This window comes from Elephas maximus, chromosome 3, assembly GCF_024166365.1.
Source record: "Elephas maximus indicus isolate mEleMax1 chromosome 3, mEleMax1 primary haplotype, whole genome shotgun sequence".
Lineage (NCBI taxonomy): Eukaryota > Metazoa > Chordata > Mammalia > Proboscidea > Elephantidae > Elephas > Elephas maximus.
In genome coordinates, this window is record NC_064821.1 from 217,046,177 (window position 1) to 217,072,394 (window position 26,218).

The 26,218-nt window shown below is 38.8% G+C and overlaps 1 protein-coding gene across 1 annotated transcript in view; it reads right to left on the bottom strand.

Annotated features, from left to right (window-relative positions):
• The window catches only part of MPZL1 (myelin protein zero like 1), a gene marked incomplete at its 5' end in the record, with an annotated part of 32,975 nt that continues 6,757 nt past the window's right edge, over positions 1-26,218 (bottom strand). The window contains 1 exon segment of the mRNA XM_049875728.1: positions 1-102. Within this exon segment, the coding sequence (XP_049731685.1) occupies positions 1-102 (102 nt within the window).

Below are 26,218 nucleotides of genomic sequence, written 5' to 3' on the forward strand. Positions count from 1 at the left end.
TTAATTTTTCTGAGTGTCAGCATACACCACAGACCCTGACTTGTTAATCTTGTCACTGTGGTGTCCACCAGAGTGATCTAGCTGTGCATGTTTTAGTGGGCCCTGGAGAAAAAAAGTGGAATTAGAGGTTTGGAAAAACTGATAGTCACTTCAGGTGCACGCGGAGAAACAATAATGAAAGTGATGACGTCAGGGTTCCAAAGCAAAGAGCTCTCTCTTTTGAGAAAGTCTTCAAGTTTATGAAGTTCACTTTAAAACAAGAATGGACATACGTTGATAATTGTTAAAGCTGGTACCTGGGAGTTCATTACACTATTCTCTCTACTTTTGTATATGCTTGGAAATTCCTGTAAGAATACATTTTTTAAAAAGCCTTCTTAAGAATATCCCTTATATTAGTATCTGTCACAGAATTTCCTTAACCTTACAGTTGGAATCAAAGTCTGAAGACTAAGACTGACCCTTCTAACAATCCGAGAATCACTGAAATCAGTGGCTTCAGGGAGATTTATGTAAGAAGCCAACATATTTGGTGCCACCCAAAGATGTAATCAATTTTAACTGGCCACTTTATACAAAGAGGTATCTAAAAACACCTCAAATATTCTTCAACTACTTATCAAGCACAATTCTTTTAAACTGATTCTATCATAACCAATAAAAACATTGCTTCTTTGATTGCTAAGATCAGATGATTGTTTTTCCTGTTTTTTTTTTTTTTTTTAAAGATGCAATCTCTAGCTAAAATACAAAGAAAAACTCTTGATGGATTAAGTAGAAGATATCCTCTTCTTAGCCTCAGCAGCAAGGAAGAGGTTAAAAGTCCCAGACGGCATTCAGGGTCCAGTCCAGGAAAGAAAAGGAAGGTTGGGCTGCCCGGGGATGCAGCGAATTCCTTGCCATTTGGGGGAAGAGGGGTCTGAACAGAGGCTGTGGGTTCAAATATCAGACAGGGGGTTGTACTTGATGACCCTTTCAACCCAGAGATTCTCTAATTGTAAGACAGACAGACAGACAAACCGAAAAGATCCCTGGTATTCAAAACAGAAAATTAATACAACCCAAAGGCAACTTTTCTCCGCATCAGGGAAACTCTTGTTGAGAAGTCTAATATTGTGCTTAAACTTTCAACGATGAAGTCAAGCTCCATAGCCAAGAGCATGTGGTTTAAAGTAAACTCCCTTACCCCCATGCAGGCGTCTCAACAACCTGCATCCTTCAGTGTATAGCTTAGGATCCTGTGGAGTTCAGGGCCTATGTAAGAGGCCTTCATACTGGGACAAACTCTATTGTAAGGGCTACACAAAGATACGCCTGAAAGTGGACTTATAAAATAACACTCGAGGTGTAGACCCATTTGAACTTTGGCAGGTTTTCACAGTCTGAATTCATGAGATACTCTTCTTTAAGCATAACAGGGAAGAGCACTGGCTGTGTGACTTTGTGTATATTTGTCAACCTCTAAGCATCATTTTCCTCATCTCTAAAATGACACTAATAATACTACCTAAACTTCATAGGGTTTTTATGAGAATTACATGAGATGATACCTGTAAATAACTTAAGAAGTGCCCAGCACTTAGCATCTAGTACATGATAGTTATTATAAACATCTGATTACACAAATACACTTTAAAATATACTAAGGGAACTGTTAAATCCAGTAGTCAAATTCAGCGTGTTTATCTTTAGTCTATAGATGATGCACTCTAATACCTGTCATGGGTAACATTAACTGATCATAGTGTTGATACCAAGTCAAAGAGATTCATCTAGATTCATTTCAGAAAGCTGCACTTTAAATGCTAATCCAAAAGGGGAAAAAAATTATTTTCTACTACTGGAAACAGATTGAAATTCAGTTCTTTAGTCCACTGATGCTTGATAACAGCCAATTCTAAGAATAGGACACCTGAAATTAAATTATGTAACTTCTTAGATAATAAAACCCCATCAAAGACCACAGCCTCCAGTATGGATTACACCTCAACATAAAGAAAACAAGAATCCTCACAGCTGGACCAATAAACAACATCATGATAAACAGAGAAAAGACTGAAGATTTCAAAGATTTCATTTTACTTGGATCCATAATCAATACCCATGGAAGCAGCAGTCAAGAAATCAAAAGACGCATTTCATCGGGCAAATCATCTGCAAAAGACCTCTTTAAAGTGTTGAAAAGCAAAGATAGCACCTTGAAGACTAAGGTGCACCTGACCCAAGCCATGGTGTTTTCAGTCATCTCATATGCATGTGAAAGCTGGATGATGAATAAGGAAGATCAAAGAAGAATTCATAACTTTGAATTATGGTATTGGTGAACAATATTGAATATACCATGGACTCCAAAAGAACAAACAAATCTGTCTTGGAAGAAGCACAACAAGAATGCTCCTTAGAAGCAAGGATGGGAGACTGCATCCCACATACTTTGGACATGTTGTTAGGAGGGATCAGTCCCTGGAGGAGGACATCATGCTTGATAAAGTAAAGGGTCAGCGAAAAAGAGGAAGACTCTCAATGAGATGGATTAACACAGTGGCTGCAACAATGGGCTTAAGGACATCGAGGATTGTGAGGATGTCACAGTACTGGGCAGTGTTTTGTTCTGTTGTACGTGGGGTTGCTGTAAGTCAGAAACAACTCGATGGCATCTAACAACAACAACAATATTAGGGGTTTTAGGGCTTGTACATGTGACAGATTAGAAAAATGGGTGTAAGTTCTTTCCCTCTCTGCATTTACACTCTTGCAATGTAGTCAAGAGATCTTCTTGATCTCCCATCAAGAGATGCAACTTGTTTCTCCCCTTCTTGAATCTGGACGGGTCCTGTGACTTTCTTTGACCAACAGAATGTGGTAAAAGTGACGCTGTATAGGTTTCTAAACCTAGACTTTAAAAGCCCTTATAGATTCCACTGTCTCACTGATCTGGGGACCCATACAGCTACCACTACTATGTGAGGAACTTCAAGCTAGCCTGTTGGCTGATGACAGACATGTGACCCAGTGGCCCTCTGTCTCTCTGGCCAGCAGCTTACCAATTGTCAGACTGTGAGTGAGACCACAGTAGAATGTACAGTCACTAGTCAACCCTCCAGCCAATTACAGACACATGAGTAAACCAGCAGAGATCAGCTGAACTGTCCGAAACAAGAAGATCTGCGCAGCCAACCCATAGAAATGGGAGCCAAATAAATGGTGGTTGTTTTAAGTTACTACATTTTGAGATGGTTTGTTACCCAGCAATAGATTACTGATACTTACTGGGTTTGAAGGCTTTGGATCATAGTCTCATGGGACACTCGGTCAATTGGCATAACATAGTTTATAAAGTTTATGTTCTATGTCCTACTTTGGTGACTAGCATCTGGGGTCCTAAAAGCTTGCAAGTGACCATCTAAGATACAACTATCGGTCTCTACGTGTCTGGAGCAAAAGGCAAAGAAGGAAACCAAAGGCCCAAAGAAGAAACTTAGTTTACAGGACTAATAGCCTACATGAACCATGGCCTCATCTATCCTCAGACCAGAAGAACTAGACGGTTTCTGGCTACTACTACCAACCGTTCTGACCAGGGACACAATAGATGGTCCCGATAGAATGGAAGAAAAATGAAGAACAAAACTCAAATTCTTAAAAAGGCCAGACTTACTGGAGCAGTAAAGACTAGAGGAACCCCTGAGATTATCGCCCTTAGGTACCCTTTAAACTGCACTGGTTTCACTCTCAAATGTCACTCTTCAGCTAAATAACAGATTTGCTTATAAAATAAACAATATCATCTGTGAGTGCTGCACTCCTTTAAAAAATCATCTGCATGAGACCAAACAGTAACATTTACCCTAAAGTAAAGATAAGAAGGTAAAGGTGGGTGGGGGTGGGCAGGGAAGCTAGATTAATAGAAACAGAACAACACAGAGGAGATAATGAGAATGTTGACACATTGTGAAAAATGTAACCAGTGTCACTGAACAATATGCATAGAAATTGCTAAATGGGAACCTAATTTTCTGAGTAAACTTTCACCAAAAATACAATAAAAGATTATAATAAAAAAAACTGGTAACTGATACAATGTGTGAACGGAAAGAAAGTGAAGAGAAGAAAACAAGTTAGAAAAAGAATACAGAATTACCTCTGAATCGGTAAATGCTAAAGTATCAGTAAGGTTTTTCATGTGAGACAGTATTGTCTTCCATGGCAAGAGAATAAATTGTTGAAAACAAGTAGGAGAACACTGAAGGGTAAAAAAAATTTTCTTCCTGTTAGTGGATTTGGTTTTCTTCATTTGCTTATTGTATTTTCTCCATCCCTTCGACTCCTTAGAAGGTAATGGGTCATTAGGTCAGGAACTTTGTTACTTAACTGCTGTAGGTGCTGGATGAAATAAAGGATCCAGAAGAATTCTGGGATGTGTGTTGAGATTAGGGATGTGCTGGTGGATCTAGCTCGGTCTAAAACAGCTCTCTGAAGCCTGTTTCTGAGGACTATTTGGACGCTGAATAGTCTGAGGACTTTTTGCTCAGGTAAATGACGCTGCCCTCTTCTGCCCCCATGGGTGAATCATGATTGGTATCTAAGACAGTTATAGTTCCTCTCCCTTGCGAGTAACTGGAATCAGCATCAGCATGTGACCCACTCTTGGCCAATGGGGATCAGGGGAAATCTGCTGGGGGCTTCTGGTAAAGATGGTCCTCCATAACAAAAACTGCATGGGAGGAGATTCTGCTCGTCTTCCAGCTGCCTGTTTTCATGTCCACATGAGATGCTTGAAACCACAGCAGTCGTTTTGAGGTCAAGGGGACAAGACTAAGAACAAAGCCAACATGTAAAGGATGAAAGAACAGTAAAATGGAAAGATCTTGTGTCTTTAATGGCATAGTTCAGCCCTTGAACCAATGAGTCTAGAAGTACCCTGCCTTGGGACCCCCTGTGAGTTAATAAGACCCTTATCATTAAAGCTACTTTTAGTGGGGTCTTCTATTACTGAGACTTTTCCAACTATAATAAAAATAGTGACCAAAGACCAGTAAGAAATAGCAAGTACGTTTTTCTTAAACTGTGAAAACCTTTTCAGCCTCAGTTTGAAAAAACAGAAAGTAGAGTGTATCATAAGAATTTGGGTGAGAACAACTTTAACAAAATACTTTGGCTGTCTATGAGAGCGATATCTCAGATATATAAACTGAAGGTAGCCTTGTGATGGTGGTTACAGTCACCTCTGAATGCTCTACGGAGCTTAGGTATTTTGTCGAGAATCTGAAGCAAATTTTTTACCATTAGGTAACATCTCCTAACAAAACTAGGCACAGTCACTAGAAGCAAACCAACATAAAAAAATGAGAAGGTAAATCTGCCAGGAAATCACATGATCTACTTCAAACACTTGTGCTGACTGGCAAAGGATTTAAAAGTTTCAGAAACAGGGAGGGCAGAAGATTGTAACTGGAAAAATAAAAGGTAAAATAGTTATGACGACGAAAAATAACCAAGGAAGACAAAGGGTACTTCAGGGACATGTCAACCGAACAGAAATCCTGATTTGTAACATATCAGGGAGAGAAGAGACCTTCAGTGGCCCTGCACTGAGCACAAAGGAAATAACCCAAGGGTCACACGTGAGGGACATTCTGGTTTTACACTAAAAGCCAACCTCATGATAATATTGCAAGTGCTAAAAAATGACAATCTAGATTGACACAATGATGAAATTACTTATCACCCATCTCCAGAAAATGCCATGGTCACAGAGTCAAATAACTACCCCTGGCCAATTGTAAAACTGGGGATTACACACAGGAGAAATGAGGCAGTCTCTGACTCAGGGACAAGAGGCATAGCAGGGGGAGGTGTACGCACTTAAAATAGCAGGGGCAAAAGTCTCCACACTGAACAGTGAGCCTTCCTGCTTACTCCCTTGCTCAACTCTCAAGTGCTGTGTTCTTATATATCCTCCCTAAGCAGGAAGTTAGAAGATTTTTTCTTTAATAATTTTTATTGTGCTTTAAGTGAAAATTTACAAATCAAGTCAGTCTCTCGCACAAAAACTTATGTACAGCTTGCTATATACTCCCAGTTACTCCCCCCCCTAATGAGACAACCCGCTCTTTCCCTCCACTCTCTCTTTTCCTGTCTATTGCACCAGTTTCTAACCCCCTCTACCCTCTCATCTCCCCTCCAGGCAGGAGATGCCAACATAGTTTTAAGTGTCCACCTGATCCAAGAGCCTCACTCCTCACCAGCATCCCTCTCCAACCCATTGTCCATCCAATCCATGTCTGAAGAGTTGGCTTCAGGAGTGGTTCCTGTCCTGGGCCAACGGAAGGCCTCGGACCATGACTACTGGGGTCCTTCTAGTCTCAGTCAGACCATTAACTCTAGTCTTTTTTGAGAATTTGGGGTCTGCATCCCACTGCTCTCCTGCTCCCTCAGGGATTCTCTGTTGTGTTCCCTGTCAAGGGAGTCATCGGTTATAGCCAAGCACCATCTAGTTCTTCTGGTCTCAGGATGATGTGGTTCATGTGGCCCTTTCTGTCTCTTGGGCTCATAATTGCCTTGTGTCCTTGGTGTTTGTTCTTCATTCTCCTTTGATCCAGGTGTGTTGAGACCAAATGATGCATCTTAGATGGCTGCTTGCTAGCGTTTAAGACCCCAGAATTCTCTCTTCAAAGTGGGATGCAGAATGTTTTCTTAATAGATTTTATTATGCCAATTGACTTAGATGTCCCCTGAAACCATGGTCCGCAAACCCCTGCCCCTGCTGCATTGGCCTTTGAAGCATTCAGTTTATTCAGGAAACTTCTTTGCTTTTGGTTTAGTCCAGTTGTGCTGACCTCGCCTGTATTGTGTGCCGTCTTTCCCTTCACCTAAAGTAGTTCTTATCTACTATCTAATTAGTGAATACCCTTCTCCAGCCCTCCCTCCCTGCCCCCTCTCGAAACCACAAAAGAATATTTTCTTCTCAGTTTAAACTCTTTCTCAAGTTCTTATAATAGTGGTTTTATACAATATTTGTCCTGTTGCAACTGACTAACTTGACTCAGCATAATGCCTTCCAGGTTCCTCCATGTTATGAAATGTTTCACAGATTCCTCACTTCTTTATTGATGTATAGTATTCCATTGTGTGAATATACCATAATTTATCCATTCATCCACTGATGGGCGCCTTGGTTGCTTCCATCTTTTTGCTATTGTAAACAGTGCTGCAATAAACATGGGAGTGCACATATCTGTTCGTCTAAAGGCTCTTATTTCTCTAGGATATATTCCAAGGAGTGGGATTGCTGGATCATGTGGTAGTTCTATTTCCAGCTTTTTAAGGAAGCACCAAATCGATTTCCAAAGTGGTTGAACCATTTTACATTCTCACCAGCAGTGTATAAGTGTTCTAATCTCTCCACAGCCTCTCCAACATTTATTATTTTGTGTTTTTTGGATTAATGCCAGCCTTGTTGGAGTGAGATGAAATCTCATTGTAGTTTTGATCTGCATTTCTCTAATGGCTCCTGATCGTGAACATTTTCTCATGTATCTGTTAGCTACCTGAATGTCTTCTTTAGTGAAGTGCCTATTCATATCTTTTGCCCTTTTTTAAATTGGGTTATTTGTCTTTTTTGTGGTTGAGTTTTTGCAGTATCATGTAGATTTTAGAGATCAGGCACTGATCAGAAATGTCATAGCTAAAAACTTTTTCCTAGTCTGTAGGTAGTCTTTTTACTCTTTCGGTGAAATCTTTGGATGAGCATAGGTGCTTGATTTTTAGGAGCTCCCAGTTATCTAGTTTTTCTTCTGCATTCTTAATAATGTTCTGTATGCTGTTTATGCCATGTATTAGGGCTCCTAATGTTGTCCCTATTTTTTCTTCCATGATCTTTAACGTTTTAGATTTTATATTTAGGTCTTTGGTCCATTTTGAGCTCATTTTTGTGCATGGAGTGAGGTATGGGTCTTGTTTCATTTTTTTTGCAGATGGATATCAAGTTATGTCAGCAACATTTGTTAAAAAGACTGTCTTTTCCCCATTTCACTGTTTTGGGGCCTTTGTCAAATATCAACTGCTCATATGTGGATGGATTTATGTCTAGATTCTCAATTCTGTTCCATTGGTCTCTGTATCTGTTGCTGTACCAGTACCAGGCTGTTTTGACTATTGCGGTGGTATAACAGGTTCTAAAATCAGGTAAAGTAAGGCCTCCCACTTTGTTCTTCTTGTTCAGTAACGCCTGATTTATCCAGGGCCTCTTTCCCTTCCATATGAAGTTGGTGATTTGTTTCTCCATCTCATTAAAGAGTGTCATTGAGATTTGGATCAGAATTGCATTAAATGTATAGGTCGCTTTTGGTAGAATAGACATTTTTATAATGTTAAGTCTTCCTATCCATGAGCAAGGTATCTTTTTCCACTGATGTAAGTCTTTTTTGGCTTCTTGCAGAAGTGTACTGTAGCTTTCTTTGTATAAGTCTTTTATATCTCTGATAAGATTTATTCTTAAGTATTTTATCTACTTGGGAGCTACTGTAAATGCATTGATTTAGTGATTTCCTCTTCGATGTTCTTTTTGTTGGTGTAGAGGAATCCAACTGATTTTTGTATGTTTATCTTGTATCCCGCTACTCTGCTGAACTCTTCTATTAGTTTCAGTAGTTTTCTGGAGGATTCGTTAGGGTTTTCTGTGTATAAGATCATGTCATCTGCAAATACAGATACTTTTACTTCTTCCTTGCCAATCTGGATGCCCTTTATTTCTTTATCTAGCCTAATTTCTCTGGTTAGGACCTCCAACACAATGTTGAATAGGAGCGGTCATAAAGGGCATCCTTGTCTGGTTCCCAATCTCAGTGGGAATGTTTTCAGGCTCTCTCCATTTAGGGTGATGTTGGCTGTTGGCTTTGTATAAATGTCCTTTATTATTTGAGGAATTTCCCTTCTATTCCCATTTTGCTGAAAGTGTGTATCATGAATGGGTGTTGGAGTTTGTCAAATGCCTTTTCTGCATCAATTGATAAAATCATGTGATTCTTGTCTTTTGTTTATGTGGTGGATTACATTAATTGTTTTTCTAACGTTGAACCATCCCTGGACACCTGGTAGGAATCCCACTTGGTCATGTTGAATTTTTTTTTCATATGTTGTTGAATTCTATTGGCTAGAATTTTGCTGAGGATTTTTGCATCTACGTTCATGAGGGATATAGGTCTATAATTTTCTTTTCTTGTGGTGTCTTTACCTGGTTTTGGTATCAGGGATATGGTAGCTTCATAGAATGAGTTTGGGAGTATTGGGTCCTTTTCTATGTTCTGAAATACCTTTAGTAGTAGTGGTGTTAACTCTTCTCTGAAAGTTTGGTAGAACTCTGCAGTGAAGCCATCTGGACCAGGGCTTTTTTTTGTTGGGAATTTTTTTGATTACCTTTCAAATCTCTTCTTTTGTTATGGGTCTATTTAGTTCTACCTCTGTTTGTGTTAGTTTAGGTAGGTAGTGTGTTTCTAGGAATTCATCCATTTCTTCTAAGTTTTCAAATTTCTTAGAGTACAATTTTTCATAGTAATCTGATATGATTCTTTTAATATCAGTTGGGTCTGCTATAATATCACCCATCTCATTTCTTATTTGGGTTATTTGCTTTCTCTCCTGTTTTTCTTTTGTCAGTTTGGCCAGTGGTTTATCAATTTTGTTGATTTTTTCAAAAAACCAGCTTTTGGTCTTGTTAATTCTTTCAGTTGTTTTTCTGTTTTGTGCTTCATTTAGTTGAGCTCTAATTTTTATTATTTGTTTTCTTCTGGTGCCTGTGGGTTTCTTTTGTTGCTCTCTTTCTATTTTTTCAAGTTGTAGGGATAATTCTTTGATTTTTGCCCTTTCTTCTTTTTATATGTGTGCATTTATTGATATAAATTGGCCTCTGAGCACCACTTTTGCTGTGTCCCAAAGGTTCTGATAGGAAGTGTTTTCATTCCGACTGGATTCTCTGAATTTCTTTATTCCATCCTTAATGTCTTCTATAATCCAGTCTTTTTTGAGCAGGGTATTGTTCAGTTTCCAAGTGTTTGATTTCTTTTCCCTGCTTTTCCTGTTATTGATTTCCACTTTTATTGCCTTATAGTCAGAGAAGATGATTTGTAATATTTCAATGTTTTGGATTCTGCTAAGGCTTGTTTTATGACCTAATATGTGGTCTAGTCTAGAGAATGTTCCATGTGCACTAGGAAAGAAAGTATACTTGTTTGCTGTTGGGTGGAGTGTTCTCTGTATGTCTATGAGATCAAGTTGGTTGACTGTGGCATTTAGATCTTCCCGTGTCTTTATTGAGCTTCTTTCTGGATGTCCTGTCCTTCACCAAAAGTGGTGTGTTGAAGTCTCCTATTATTATTGCGGAGCTGTCTATCTCACTTCTCAATGGTGATAGAGTCTATTTTATGTATATTGCAGCCCTGTCATTGGATGCATAAATATTTAATATGGTTATATCTTCTTGGTGTATTGTGGTTTTAATCATTATATAGTGTCCTTCCTTATCCTTTCTGATGGATTTAACTTTAAAGTCTATTTTGTCAGAAATTAATATTGCCTCTCTTGCTCTTTTTTGACTGTTGTTTGCTTGATATATTTTTTTCCATCCTTTGAGTTTTAGTTTGTTTGTGTCTCAAATTCTTGGGTTTGTCTCTGTAGGCAGCATATAGATGGATCTTGTTTTTTAATCCATTATGCCGCTCTCTGTCTCTTTATTGGTGCATTTAGTCCATTTGTATTCAGGGTAATTATAGATAGGTAAATTCATTAAATAAATAAATAAATAATTTTTATTTTTTTTATGAATTTAGTGCTACCATTTTGATGTCTTTTTTTGTGTTGTTGACAGTTTCTTTTTCCCACTTAATTTTATGTGTTGAGTGCGTTATCTTTATATATTGTCCTTTCCTCATATTTGTTGTTGTTGATTTTGTTCCTGCTGATTCTCTATTTTTTTCTTGTATTTTATCTTGATGAGTAGGATAGTTTGTGTCCTTTGTGGTTACCTCATTATTTACCCCTATTTTTCTAAATTGAAACCTAAATTTTATTTCTTTGTATCGCCATATCTTCCTCTCCGTATGGAAGGTGTATGATTACATTTGTTAGTCCCTTTTTATTATTTTAATGTTATCTTCTTTTATATAATAACATCGCTGTTACCCTGTTTTGAGCTTTTTTTTTGTTTGTTTGTTAATAGTCTTGCTTTGTTTTTTTTTTTTTAATTTCCCTGTCTGGTTTGACCCCTGATTGCTCTGCCCGGTGTTCTACTTTGGGGTTGGTACCTGATATTATTGATTTTCTAACCAAAGAACTCCCTTTAGTATTTCTTGTAGTTTTGGTTTGGTTTTTATGAATTCCCTAAGCTTGTGTTTATCTGGAAATGTCTTAATTTCACCTTCATATTTAAGAGACAGTTTTCCTGGGTATATGATTCTTAGCAGGCAATTTTTTTCCTTCAATTTTTTAAATATTTCGTCCCATGGCCTTCTTGCCTGCATGTTTTCTGCTGACTAGTCTTAGCTTATTCTTATTGGCTTTCCTTTGTAGGTGACTTTTTGTTTCTCCCTCACTGCTCTTATAATTCTCTTTTTATTTTTGGTTTTGGCAAGCTTGATTATAATATGTGTTGGTGACTTTCTTTTAAGATCTACCTTCTGTGGAGTTTGATGAGCATCTTGGATAGATATCTTCTTATCTTTCACGATATCAGGGAAGATGTCTGCCAACAAATCTTCAACAACTCTCTGTATTTTCTGTTATCCCTCCCTGTTCTGGTACTCCAATCACTCATAGGTTATTTCTCTTGATAGAGTCCCACATGATTCTTAAGGTTTCTTCATTTTTTTTAATTTTTTTATCTGATTCTTCTTCAAATACATTGGTGCCAAGTGATTTATCTTTGAGTTCAGAAATTATAGCTTCTACCTGCTCAATTCTGCTCCTCTGACTTTCTACTGAGTTGTCTACTTCTATAATTTTATTGTTAATCTTATGAATTTCTGATTGGTATCTGTCTATGGATTTTTCCAGCTTATTAAACTTTTCATTATGTTCCTGAATAATCTTTCTAATTTCTTCAGTTGCTTTATCTGTGTGTTCCTTGGCTTGTTCTGTGTATTGCCTCATTCCCTTCCTGATGTCTTGAAGGGTTCTGTATATTACATTTTTGTATTCTGGCTCTGGTAATTCCAGGAATGCACTTTCATCTAGAACATCCCCAGATTCTTTGCTTTGAGAGCTTGTTGAGGTGATCGTGGTCTGTTTCTTTATGTGACTTGATATTGACTGTTGTCTCTGAGCCATCAATAAGTTATTGTATTAGTTTATGCTTACTTACTGTGTCATAGCTTCTTGCTTTGTTTTGTTTTGGTATACCCCTATGGGTTGCTTGAGTGAGCTAGCTTGATTATTTTCACCTTTGGAGTTCTGACGTCCTGTCCCTAGATGGCTAGAGCTGTTATCCAGTATATTAGTCTAGGAATTCATTCAGTTTTTTTTTTTTTTTGTATGAATTCAGCTCAGGTCCAGGTAGCTGATCATCAAGTGTGTGATACAGGCTCTGTCCTACAGTCTTAGAGGGGCAGAGATGATTGGGGTATCTGATTGAGGCAGGGGGTCACACTCTGAACAAGGCAGGGGGCTGGGAACCAACCCCCGAGTGTCCCTGATGGAAGTGCATCCCTGTTCCCTAGAGTGTGCAGGTGGGTGGGTTCTGCAGATGGACCATGGGTACTCAAAGTTTTTGGTTGTAAGGACTGGGCGGTACCAGTTATCTTTGGACCCTGGTCGCAGGTGGCTGGGTGACCTGAGTGGAGCTACCAGGGGCCTGATGTGGGCAGGTGAGGACCGTGTTTAATAGGCAAAACAATGTCAAACATCAAACACCCACCTCTCTACCGCACGGATGAAATGGTTGGAGTGTGCCAACAAGAGCCTATTCTCCCAAAATAGGCCCACATAAATCCTTGCAGAATGGAAAGGTGCTCAAAGTCCATGGATGGTATATGCCTGGACAGGAGCTGCTTCTGTCCTGAGCTCCCCTGGTTAGTGGAGCTAGCAAATTATCTTTTCCCCCAATTGCAAATTTTTTCCTTCCCCACAGCCGGGAGGATGACTCTAGGTGCTCAACAATGCCTACCTCACGTGTAGGGAATTCAGCCACTGAAGCTGGCTTAGGGGGTGGGGGGACACGGTAAAATATACACAAGTACTTAGCTTTTGCCGAAAGCACCATACTTCTCATGTTTCAGAGGTGTGAGTAGGCTGTGTGGCTGGCTGCTTCTCCGTGAGTAAACTGCAGCTGAACACTAGTACCAGCCCACTGCCCTCGCCACTCCAGGAATGCTGCCTGAGGGCTCCCCACAATTCAGGTATAGTAACTCCTCTCTGCTTTTGAGTGGTCTCTTCCTCCCGCTGCCCCTCAGTTCATTTTCTGAGGTTGCCTTTGAAGCTCAGGGCTCCCAGCTTGTCACAAATATACTTGTTTCACTTGTTTTGGGGGGCCTTTGTTATAAAGAAGGCTCACCAGAAGTGTCTGTCTATTCTGCCATCTTGGCTCCGCCTCCTCAGAAGATTTCTTTATGAAGAAATTGACTAACCTAGGAGAACTGACACTTAGAAACTGACATTTAGCAGTCCCCAGTTAAAGTCAGCCAATACTTTACACAAACAATGAAACCCACTATTCAGTAAGCCCTATCCATGCACAAAGAGCTTCTACTCAGGATTTGAGTGTCTTAACCATGAATGAATTACCAAGGATTGTTGGGTATTTGTAGAAATCTAACATGAAAGACAGAAATTATAATAGTGAAAAAAAAGAATTCAAAAGAAACAAAAGCAAGTAGCCAAAAAAAAAAAAGATTTAAATTATACAAAACAGAAGAAAAAAATGATATTCGAAGAGAGAGGAGAGAAGACAATACATTTATAAAAACAAGCACAGAATGTTATAATCAAAGAATAAGAAAAAGGTCTGGAAAATTAAAAATGGTAGCAGAAATTAAATATTCAATACAAGAGTCAGAAGATAAAGCTGCAGAAATTTTCTAGAAAGTGTAACAAAAACTACAAAATAGGAGAAAAAAGACTAAAAGATGACTCTAAAAGGTAGTCCAACTCTTGAACATGAATTTCCAAAACAGAGATCAGAACATAGGAGAAAATTTTCCAAAGAATAATTGAAAAAATACCTTAAAGCTGAAGAACACTGTTTTCAGATTGAGTCAACTGACAGCCAGAACAGAGTAATAAAGACCCACATTAATATGAAATTTCAGAACACCATGGATAAAAAAAGATTCTGAGAGAGGGAACAAAATTGGTCCCACACAAAGGAGCAGGAATCAGAATAGTATAGAGCTGCATTTTTTCATTTATGGTATCATTTGCTAGTTTAAACCATTTTCACGTAATACCTTGAAAAAAAACAGAAAGGCCCAGGAACCTGAAGCTTATGTAGCAAAAGAGGCAAGCAAAAAAGACAAGGTAATCAGAAGGCAAATTGTAATAAGCGTCATGTCTCTCCTCTAGGGTTTTTTTTTCCAGCCACATAGCAGACTAGGTGTCTGGAGAAAACTCTACAGTACAAATGTTTGCCACTTTCTAAGTGTGCCATGAAATGAAAAAAGTTAAACCTGAATTTTAATGAGCCATACCTGTAGGTGAACAAGCCACAGCAGAGTGATAAGTGGGATTTGAGACTTCTGCATAAAGCCAGAAACTCCCAAAAGACAATATCTTCAAAAAGTAAACTAGAAAAAGTTCTAGCCCATAGCAGGGATATAGTATATTTTTGCTGGAATCAACTCGATGGCAAAGGGTTTGGTTTTTTTGGTTTCGTCTTGGTTCAGCATATAGCAAAAAAAGAGAAATAGGTCTCTCACAAGAATGAATCTGTGGTTACAGGTCTGTGTTCAAAGGTGGAATTTGAACTACGTGTGTAACTCAAAAGGCCTTAGCGCAAAACTTATAAAACGCTTGGTTGGAAGTATCTCTAGGAACTTGGCAGAATAAATAAAAACCCACTCATTAGTAATATATTTTGAATGAATCCTCAAAGAATATGCACAAAGTGCCAAGAAATATGAGCACAGAATCCTCAAATCAAAAAACACATGAAAAAATAAACCACCATTAGCAAGAATCATAGAAACAGTTGAAAAATAGACTGACAAGAACTACAGACATCGGAAATATCAGTCTTGGAATATAAAATAAGTATATTTAATTATGCTTAAATAAATGTTCCAGTAAATAAAATATTAAAAATATAATGAAGAGACAAGCAACTGTCAAAACCATGCAGATATGAAAAAGAACCATACAAAATTTCTAAAAAAGAAGCTACAGTATGAAATTGAAATTTAGAGTTTTAAAATGGGCCAAATAGTAGCTAGACATAGCTAAAGAGAGATTAGTGAACTGAAAGGCAGAGATGAAGAAATTATGCAGAAAGCACAGAGATAATAAGATGGAAAATATGTAAGAAGTTAAGAGGCATACATGATAGAGTGGGAAGGTTTAGTATACATCTAGCCAGAGCTCCAAAAGGAAATAGGGAAAATGGAGGTGAAAAGGAATCTATAAGCAAATAAATAGTGGTCAAACGATAGACCGTCAAAGGCATACAGAAGATCAGAAAAGCAACCTGAAAGATTAGACAGATTACTTATTGGGAAACAGGAATTAGAATGTCAGCTGATCTCAATATTATTGCCTTCCGCCTGCTTACTTTAGGTTTAATTTTCTCTTCATTTTTTAGTTTCTTCACCTAGAAGCCTAGATCACTGATTTTTGAACTTTATTCTTTTCTAACATAAGCAGTTAATGATACAGATCCCCAAAGCACTGCTTTAACTGTATCTCATGAGTTTTTTTTGATATGCTGTCTTTTCATTTTCATTCAGTTCAAAATATTTCATAACATTTCTTATGACTTCTTGTTTTACCGATGGGTTACTGAGAGGTCTACTGATTAATTTCTAAATATTTGGAATTTTCCAAGTATCTTTCTATTTGGTTTCTGTTTAATTACATTGTGGCCAGAGAAGATACTCTGTAATTTCAATCGTTTTAAATTTATTGAGACTTTATTGAGTTTTATGGCCCAGAATGTGGTCTCTATTACTGAATGTTTCATGTGCATTTGAGGAAAGAATCAGAGTTCTCCTGCTGATAGGAGGAGTGTTCTAGAAATGTCAACTAGGTCAAGCTGGTTGCTAGTGTTGTTCAAGGCTTCTGTATCCTTACTGATTTTATATATACTTGTTCTATCAATTACTGAAAGAGGACTGTTGAAACCTCCAACTATAATTGCGAATATGTCTATTTCTCCTTTCAATTCTATCATTTTTCGCTTCATGTATTTTCAAGTTCTATTACTAGAAGCATAAACATTTAGGACTGTTATGTCTTATTGATGAATACACCACTTTATATAATAAAAAATACTACTCTTTATCCCTGGTAATATTCCTTGTTCTGATGTCTATTTTGATATTAATATAATCATTCCAGCTTTCTTTTGATTAGTGTTATCATAACATAGCCTTTTACTTTTTTTTATTAACTTTTCTTAAGCTTCAAGTGAACGTTTACAAATCCAGTCTGTCACATATAAGTTTACATACATCTTACTCCGTACTCCCACTTGCTCTCCCCCTATTGAGTCAGCCCTTTCAGTCTCTCCTTTCGTGACAATTTTGCCAGCTTCCCTCTCTCTATGCTCCCATCCCCCCTCCAGACAAGAGTTGCCAACACACTCTCAAGTGTCCACCTGATATAATTAGCTCACTCTTCATTAGCATTTCTCTCCCACCCGCTGACCAGTCCCTTTCATGTCTGATGAGATGTCTTCAGGGATGGTTCATGTCCTGTGCCAGCAGAAGGTCTGGGGAGCATGGCCGCTGGGATTCCTCTAGTCTCAGTCAGACCATTAAGTATGGTCTTTTTATACGAATTTGGGGTCTGCATCCCACTGATCTCCTGTTCCCTCAGGAGTTCTCTGTTGTGCTCCCTGTCAGGGCAGTCATTGGTTGTGGCCGGGCACCAACTAGTTCTTCTGGTCTCAGGATGATGTAGGTCTCTGGTTCATGTGGCCCTTCTGTCTCTTGGGCTCTTAGTTGTCATGTGGCCTTGGTGTTCTTCATTTTCCTTTGCTCCAGGTGGGTTGAGACCAATTGATGCATCTTAGATGGCCGCTTGTTAGCATTTAAGACCCCAGACGCCACATTTCAAAGTGGGATGCAGAATGTTTTCATAAAAGAATTATTTTGCCAATTGACTTAGAAGTCCCCGCAAACCATGTTCCCCAGACCCCTGCCCCTGCTCCGCTGACCTTTGAAGCATTCATTTTATCCCAGAAACTTCTTTGCTTTTGGTCCAGTCCAATTGAGCTGACCTTCCATGTATTGAGTGTTGTCTTTCCCTTCACCCAAAGCAGTTCTTATCTACTGATTAATCAATAAAAAACCCTCTCCCACCCTCCCTCCCTCCCCCCTTCGTAACCACAAAAGTATGTGTTCTTCTCAGTTTTTACTGTTTCTCAAGATCTTATAATAGTGGTCTTATACAATATTTGTCCTTTTGCCTCTGACTAATTTCGCTCAGCATAATGCCTTCCAGGTTCCTCCATGTTATGAAATGTTTCAGAGATTCGTCACTGTTCTTTATCGATGCGTAGTATTCCATTGTGTGAATATACCACAATTTATTTACCCATTCATCCCTTGATGGACACCTTGGTTGCTTCCAGCTTTTTGCTATTGTAAACAGTGCTGCAATAAACATGGGTGTGCATATATCTGTTTGTGTGAACGCTCTTGTATCTCTAGGGTATATTCCGAGGAGTGAGATTTCTGGGTTGTATGGTAGTTCTATTTCTGTTTAAGATAACGCCAGATACATTTCCAAAGTGGTTGTACCATTTTACATTCCCACCAGCAGTGTATAAGAGTTCCAGTCTCTCTGCAGCCTCTCCAGCATTTATTATTTTGTGTTTTTTGGATTAATGCCAGCCTTGTTGGTGTGAGATGGAATCTCATCGTAGTTTTAATTTGCATTTCTCTAATGGCTAATGATCGAGAGCATTTTCTCATGTATCTGTTGGCTGCCTGAATATCTTCTTTAGTGAAATGTGTGTTCATATCCTTTGCCCACTTCTTGATTGGGTTGTTTGTCTTTTTGTGGTTGAGTTTTGACAGAATCATGTAGATTTTAGAGATCAGGCGCTGGTCTGAGACGTCATAGCTGAAAATTCTTTCCCAGTCTGTAGGTGGTCTTTTCACTCTTTTGGTGAAGTCTTTAGATGAGCATAGGTGTTTGATTTTTAGGAGCTCCCAGTTATCTGGTTTCTCTTCATCATTTTTGGTAATGTTTTGTATTCTGTGTATGCCTTGTATTAGGGCTCCTAGGGTTGTCCCTATTTTTTCTTCCATGATCTTTATCGTTTTAGTCTTTATGTTTAGGTCTTTGATCCACTTGGAGTTAGTTTTTGTGCATGGTGTGAGGTATGGGTCCTGTTTCATTCCTTTGCAAATGGATATCCAGTTATGCCAGCACCATTTGTTAAAAAGACTATCTTTTCCCAAATTAACTGACACTGGTCCTTTGTCAAATATCAGCTGCTCATATGTGGATGGATTTATATCTGGGTTCTCAATTCTCTTCCATTGGTCTATGTGCCTGTTGTTGTACCAGTACCAGGCTGTTTTGATTACTGTGGCTGTATAATCGGTTCTGAAATCAGGTACAGTGAGGCCTCCCACTTTCTTTTTCTTTTTCAGTAATGCTTTGCTTATCCGGGGCTTCTTTCCCTTCCATATGAAATTGGTGATTTGTTTCTCTATCCCCTTAAAATATGACATTGGAATTTGGATCGGAAGTGCGTTAAATGTATAGATGGCTTTTGGTAGAATAGACATTTTTACTATGTTAAGTCTTCCTATCCATGAGCAGGGTATGTTTTTCCACTTAAGTATGTCCTTTTGAATTTCTTGTAGTAGAGCTTTGTAGTTTTTTTCGTATAGGTCTTTTACATCCTTGGTAAGATTTATTCCTAAGTATTTTACCTTCTTGGGGGCTACTGTGAATGGTATTGATTTGGTTATTTCCTCTTCGGTGTTCTTTTTGTTGATGTAGAGGAATCCAAGTGATTTTTGTATGTTTATTTTATAACCTGAGACTCTGCCAAACTCTTCTATTAGTTTCAATAGTTTTCTGGAGGATTCCTTAGGGTTTTCTGTGTATAAGATCATGTCATCTGCAAATAGTGATAACTTTACTTCCTCCTTGCCAATCCGGATACCCTTTATTTCTTTGTCTAGCCTAATTGCCCTGGCTAGGACTTCAAGTACGATGTTGAATAAGAGCGTTGATAAAGGGCATCCTTGTCTGGTTCCCGTTCTCAAGGGAAATGCTTTCAGGTTCTCTCCATTTCGAGTGATATTGGCTGTTGGCTTTGCATAGATGCCCTTTATTATGTTGAGGAATTCTCCTTCAATTCCTATTTTGGTAAGAGTTTTTATCATAAATGGGTGTTGGACTTTGTCAAATGCCTTTTCTGCATCAATTGATAAGATCATGTGGTTTTTGTCTTTTGTTTTATTTATGTGATGGATTACATTAATGGTTTTTCTGATATTAAACCAGCCTTGCATACCTGGTATAAATCCCACTTGATCATGGTGAATTATTTTTTTGATGTGTTGTTGGATTCTATTGGCTAGAATTTTGTTGAGGATTTTTGCATCTATGTTCATGAGGGATATAGGTGTATAATTCTCTTTTTTTGTAATGTCTTTACCTGGTTTTGGTATCAGGGAGATGGTGGCTTCATAGAATGAGTTGGGTAGTATTCTGTCATTGTCTGTGCTTTGAAATACCTTCAGTAGTAGTGGTGTTAACTCTTCTCTGAAAGTTTGGTAGAACTCTGCCGTGAAGCCATCCGGGCCAGGGCTTTTTTTTGTTGGAAGTTTTTTGATTACCGTTTCAATCTCTTTTTTTGTTATGGGTCTATTTAGTTGTTCTACTTCTGAATGTGTTAGTTTAGGTAGGTAGTGTTTTTCCAAGAATTCATCCATTTCTTCTAGGTTTTCAAATTTGTTAGAGTACAATTTTTCGTAGTAATCTGAAATGATTCTTTTAATTTCATTTGGTTCTGTTGTGATGTGGTCCTTCTCGTTTCTTATTCGGGTTATTTGTTTCCTTTCCTGTATTTCTTTAGTCAGTCTAGCCAATGGTTTATCAATTTTGTTAATTTTTTCAAAGAACCAGCCTTTGGCTTCGTTAATTCTTTCAATTGTTTTTCTGTTCTCTAATTCATTTAGTTCAGCTCTAATTTTTATTATTTGTTTTCTTCTGGTGCCTGATGGATTCTTTTGTTGCTCACTTTCATTTGTTCAAGTTGTAGGGACAGTTCTCTGCTTTTGGCTCTTTCTTCTTTTTGTATGTGTGCATTTATCGATATAAATTGGCCTCTGAGCACTGCTTTTGCTGTGTCCCAGAGGTTTTGATAGGAAGTATTTTCATTCTCGTTGCATTCTATGAATTTCCTTATTCCCTCCTTGATGTCTTCTATAACCCAGTCTTTTTTCAGGAGGGTATTGTTCAGTTTCCAAGTATTGGATTTCTTTTCCCTAGTTTTTCTGTTATTGATTTCTACTTTTATTGCCTTGTGGTCTGAGAAGATGCTTTGTAATATTTCGATGTTTCGGATTCTGCAAATGTTTGTTTTATGACCTAATATGTGGTCTATTCTAGAGAATGTTTCATGTGCCCTAGAAAAAAAAGTATACTTTTCAGCAGTTGGGTGGAGAGTTCTGTATAAGTCTATGAGGTCAAGTTGGTTGATTGTTGTAATTAGGTCTTCCGTGTCTCTATTGAGCTTCTTACTCGATGTCCTGTCCTTCTCCGAAAGTGGTGTGTTGAAGTCTCCTACTATAATTGTGGAGGTGTCTATCTCACTTTTCAATTCTGTTAAAATTTGTTTTATGTGTCTTGCAGCCCTGTCATTGGGTGCATAAATATTTAATATGGTTATGTCTTCCTGATCAATTGTCCCTTTTATCATTATGTAGTGTCCTTCTTTATCCTTTGTGGTGGATTTAAGTCTAAAGTCTATTTTGTCAGAAATTAATATTGCTACTCCTCTACTTTTTTGCTTATTGTTTGCTTGATATATTTTTTTCCATCCTTTGAGTTTTAGTTTGTTTCTGTCTCTAAGTCTAAGGTGTGTCACTTGTAGGCAGCATATAGATGGATCGTGTTTCTTTATCCAGTCCGTGACTCTCTGTCTCTTTATTGGTGCATTTAGTCCATTTACAGTCAGGGTAATTATAGATAAATAAGTTTTTAGTGCTGTCATTTTGATGCCTTTTAATGTGTGCTGTTGGCAATTTCATTTTTCCACATACTTTTCTGTGCTGAGACGTTTTTCTTAGTAAATTGTGAGATCCTCATTTTCATAGTGCTTGACTTTATGTTAGTTGAGTCGTTACGTTTTTCTTGGCTTTTATCTTGCGTTATGGAGTTGTTATACCTTTTTGTGGTTACCTTATTATTTACCCCTATTTTCTAAGTAAAAACCTAACTTGTATCGTTCTATATCGCCTTGTATCACTCTCCATCTGGCAGTTCAATGCCTCCTGTATTTAGTCCCTCTTTTTGATTATTGTGATCTTTTACCTATTGACTTCCATGATTCCCTGTTATGTGTAGTATTTTTTTTTAATGATCTTAATTTGTTTGTTTTTATGATTTCCCTACTTGAGTTGATATCAGGACGTTCTGTTTCGTGACCTTGTATTGTGCTGGTATCTGATATTATTGGTTTTCTGACCAAACAATATCCTTTAGTATTTCTTGTAGCTTTGGTTTGGTTTTTGCAAATTCTCTAAACTTGTGTTTGTCTGTAAATATCTTAATTTCGCCTTCATATTTCAGAGAGAGTTTTGCTGGATATATGATCCTTGGCTGGCAGTTTTTCTCCTTCAGTGTTCTGTATATGTCGTCCCATTCCCTTCTTACCTGCATGGTTTCTGCTGAGTAGTCTGAACTTATTCTTATTGATTCTCCCTTGAAGGAAACCTTTCTTTTCTCCCTGGCTGCTTTTAAAATTTTCTGTTTATCTTTGGTTTTGGTAAGTTTGATGATAATATGTCTTGGTGTTTTTCTTTTTGGATCAATCTTAAATGGGGTTCGATGAGCATCTTGGATAGATATCCTTTCATCTTTCATGATGTCAGTGAAGTTTTGTGTCAGGAGTTCTTCAACTATTTTCTCTGTGTTTTCTGTCCCCCCTCCCTGTTCTGGGACTCCAATCACCCGCAAGCTATCCTTCTTGATAGAGTCCCACATGATTCTTAGGGTTTCTTCATTTTTTTTAATTCTTTTATCTGATTTTTTTTCCGCTATGTTGGTGGTGTTGATTCCCTGGTCCTCCAGATGTCCCAGTCTGCATTCTAATTGCTCGAGTCTGCTCCTCTGACTTCCTATTGTGTTGTCTAATTCTGTAATTTTATTGTTAATCTTTTGGATTTCTGAATGCTGTCTCTCTATGGATTCTTGCAACTTACTAATTTTTCCACTATGTTCTTGAATAATCTTTTTGAGTTCTTCAACAGTTTTATCAGTGTGTTCCTTGGCTTTTTCTGCAGTTTGCCTTATTTCATTTGTGATGTCTTGAAGCATTCTGTAAATTAGTTTTTTATATTCTGTATCTGATAATTCCAGGATTGTATCTTCATTTGGGAAAGATTTTGATTCTTTTGTCTGGGGGGTTGGAGAAGCTGTCATGGTCTGCTTCTTTAAGTGGTTTGATATGGATTGTTGTCTCCGAGCCATCACTGGGAAACTAGTTTTTCCAGAAAATCCGCTAAAAAAAATGCAGTCAGATCCCTATCAGAGTTCTCCCTCTGGCTCAGGCTATTCGGATGTTAATGAAGCCGCCTGGGGAGGGTGGGAGAGGGATCAGAGAGATAGGAGAGTAGCACCTCAGAATATAGCCAGAGTTGCTTGTCTTGCTTGGAATGACTATTATATCTGAGATTTCCGTGGGGCGCATCGCCCATGTGTGCTGGCTGTGTGGAGATTGCCCCCGGGGGGTCTGGCCCCCTGAAGTCACGGTCAGATCCTCTGCTGCCAGCCCCACGCCCAACGTCAAGGTTCCACTACTGGGACGGTGCACTCCCGACTCCAAAATCAGTCGCTGCCTCCTGGGGGCTCCCCGTCCCGCCAGCCGCGTCGCCGCGCCGCCTCCGAGAACCGGCTGGGCCCCCACCGGGGTCAGCTCAGGCGAGAAGAGCAGTTCCCCGCACCTGCGCCGCGACCGCGCGTCCCAGCTGGGATGCCGCTCTCCCCACTCCAAGACCAGTCGCTGCCCCCCGGGGACTTCTGCCACCGGCTGTGTAGCCACGCCGCCTGCACGAACCGGCTGGGCCCCCCCCGGAGTCAGTTCAGGGCGGTGACTGCTCCCCGCGCTTATGCCGTGCCCGCGTCCCGCTAAAATCCCGGCGGGACGGCTCCCCGGCTGGGAAGCTGCTCTCCCCGCTCCAAGACCAGTCACTGCCTCCCAGGGACTTCTCCCACCGGCTGCGCTGCCACGCCGCCCGGGCGAACTGGCTGGACCCCCTCCCGGAATGAGTTCGGGGGCCAGGGCTAGGCCCCTTGTTTGTGCCGTCTGCCCCCCTGGGCTCTGCCCCAAATTGGGCGCCGAAGGTCACCTGACTGGTATGCTGGCTCCAGGCTCTGAAAACAATCGCTGCCTCCCCATATTTGTTCGTTCTCCGTCTCTAAATCTGTGTTTGTTGTTCAGGGTTCGTAGATTGTTATGTATGTGATTGTTTCACCTGTTTTTCCGAGTCTTTGTCACAAGAGGGATCCATGGTAGCGTCCACCTAGTCCGCCGTCTTGGCCCCGCCTCCCATATCCTTTTACTTTTAACCTATCTGAGTTTCTTATACCAAAACACCAAACCCAGTGCCGTCGAGTTGATTTCAACTCATAGCGACCCTATAGTACAGAGTAAAACCGCCCCATAAAGTTTCCAAGGAGCACCTGGCAGATTCAAACTGCTGACCCTTTGGTTAGCAGCCATAACGCTTAACCACTACACCACCAGGGTTTCTAAGTTTCTTATAGACATCATATAATTGGGGCTTACTTTTCTATCCAATCTGATCATCTCTGCCTTTTAATTGGAGTGTTTAGACCATTTACATTTAATGTGATCATTGATACAGTTAGGTTTAAATTCACCATTTTCCTATTTGTTCTTTATTTGTCCCAACTACTCTTTATGTCTTTTTTTCCTCCTTTCCTGCTCTCTCTCTCTTTTTTAATGATTCTGTTATAGCTTTTTAGCTTGTTGGCTGCATCATTTTTTTAAGGTAATTGCAGTTTACAATATGTATCTTTAACTTTCCACAGTCTATCTTCAAGTTACAATACCACAGATACTGTAACGACCTTACAAAAGTATTTGTAAATATTTCTCTCTTCCAGCCATTTGTGCTACTGTGTATACATTTTACTTCTACGTATATAAACTCACAAAACAGTTGTCATTATTTTTGCTTTAAAAAATCAGTTACTTTTTAACAAGATAATAAAAATAAGGAAAAATATTTTTATTTTCCTTATTTATCATTTCTCACAGTCTTCATTCCTTCGTATAGATTCAAATTTCTATCTGTCTCAAGAACTTCATTCAACATTTCTTATAGAGCATGTCTACTGGTGAAGAATTATCTCAGCTAAGCACCGAATTCTGGATTGATCATTTTTTTCTTTAGCTTTCTAAAAGTTCTGATTCCATTATCTTCTGTCCTGTATTGTTTCTTTTTTTTCTCATTAAAAAATTTATACACATATTGCTTTGTGACTTTGGTTGCAATCTTCATAATGTGACAGGATGCTCCCACTTTCCACCCCAGGTTCTCTGTGCCCATTCATCCAGTTGCTGTCCGCTTCCTGGCTCCTTATCTTGCTTTTGGGTAGGAGTTGCCATTTGGTCTTGTATATTTGATTGAACTAAGGAGCACATTCCTCACATGTGTTATTTGCTTTATAAGCTTGTCTAATCTTTGTCTGAAAAGTGGACTTTGGGAATGGTTTCAGCTCTGGGTTAGCAGAGTGTCTGGCAGCAATAGTTTTGGGGTTTCCTCCAGGCTCTCAGACCAGTAAGTCTGGTCTTTTTTTGTGAATTTGAATCCTGTTCTACATTTTTCTCTCACTCTGTCCAGGACTCTCTGTTGTGATACCTGTCAGAGTGTTTGTTAGTGGTGGTTGGGCACCATCTAGTTCTGGGCTCAGGCTGCTGGAGTCTCTGGTTTATGTGGTTCTTTATTCTTCTATAGTGTCTAATCTGCTGTAAATGACATTCAATGTACTTTTTATTTTTAGAAATTTCATTTTGGTCTTTTTTTACAGTTCTATTTCTCACCTCACAATGTTAAAGTTTTTCTTTACATCCTTAAACATTAATAAGATGTATAATACATGTTTTAAGATCTTTGTCTATGAATTCCACCATCTCTGTCATTTCTGAGTCTGTTTCTATTGACTGATTTTTTTTTCTCCTTTTTTTTTTTTTCTGTTTCTTGTGGTGCCTGGTAAGTTTTTTTTTTTATTGTACTTTAGAGGAAGGTTTACAGAACAAGCTAGCGTCTCATTAAACAATTATTGCACATATTGTTTTGTGACATTGGTTGCCAACCCCACGACATGTCAACACTCTCCCTTTCTCGACCTTAGGTTCCCTATTACCAGCTTTCCTGTTCTCTCCTGCCTTCTCGTCTTTGCCCCTGCAGTGGTGTGCCCATTTAGTCTCATTTTGTTTTGTGGGCCTGTCTAATCTTTGGCTGAAGGGTGAACCTCAGGAGTGACTTCATTGCTGATGTGAAAGGGTGTCTGGGGCCCTTACTGGTGGGGTTTCTCCAGTCTCTGTCAGATCAGTAAGACTCTTCCTTCTTTCTTTCTTTCTTTCTTTCTTTCTTTCTTTCTTTCTTTCTTTCTTTCTTTCTTTCTTTCTTTCTTTCTTTCTTTCTTTCTTTCTTTCTTTCTTTCTTTCTTTCTTTCTTTCTTTCTTTCTTTCTTTCTTTCTTTCTTTCTTTCTTTCTTTCTTTCTTTCTTTCTTTCTTTCTTTCTTTCTTTCTTTCTTTCTTTCTTTCTTTCTTTCTTTCTTTCTTTCTTTCTTTCTTTC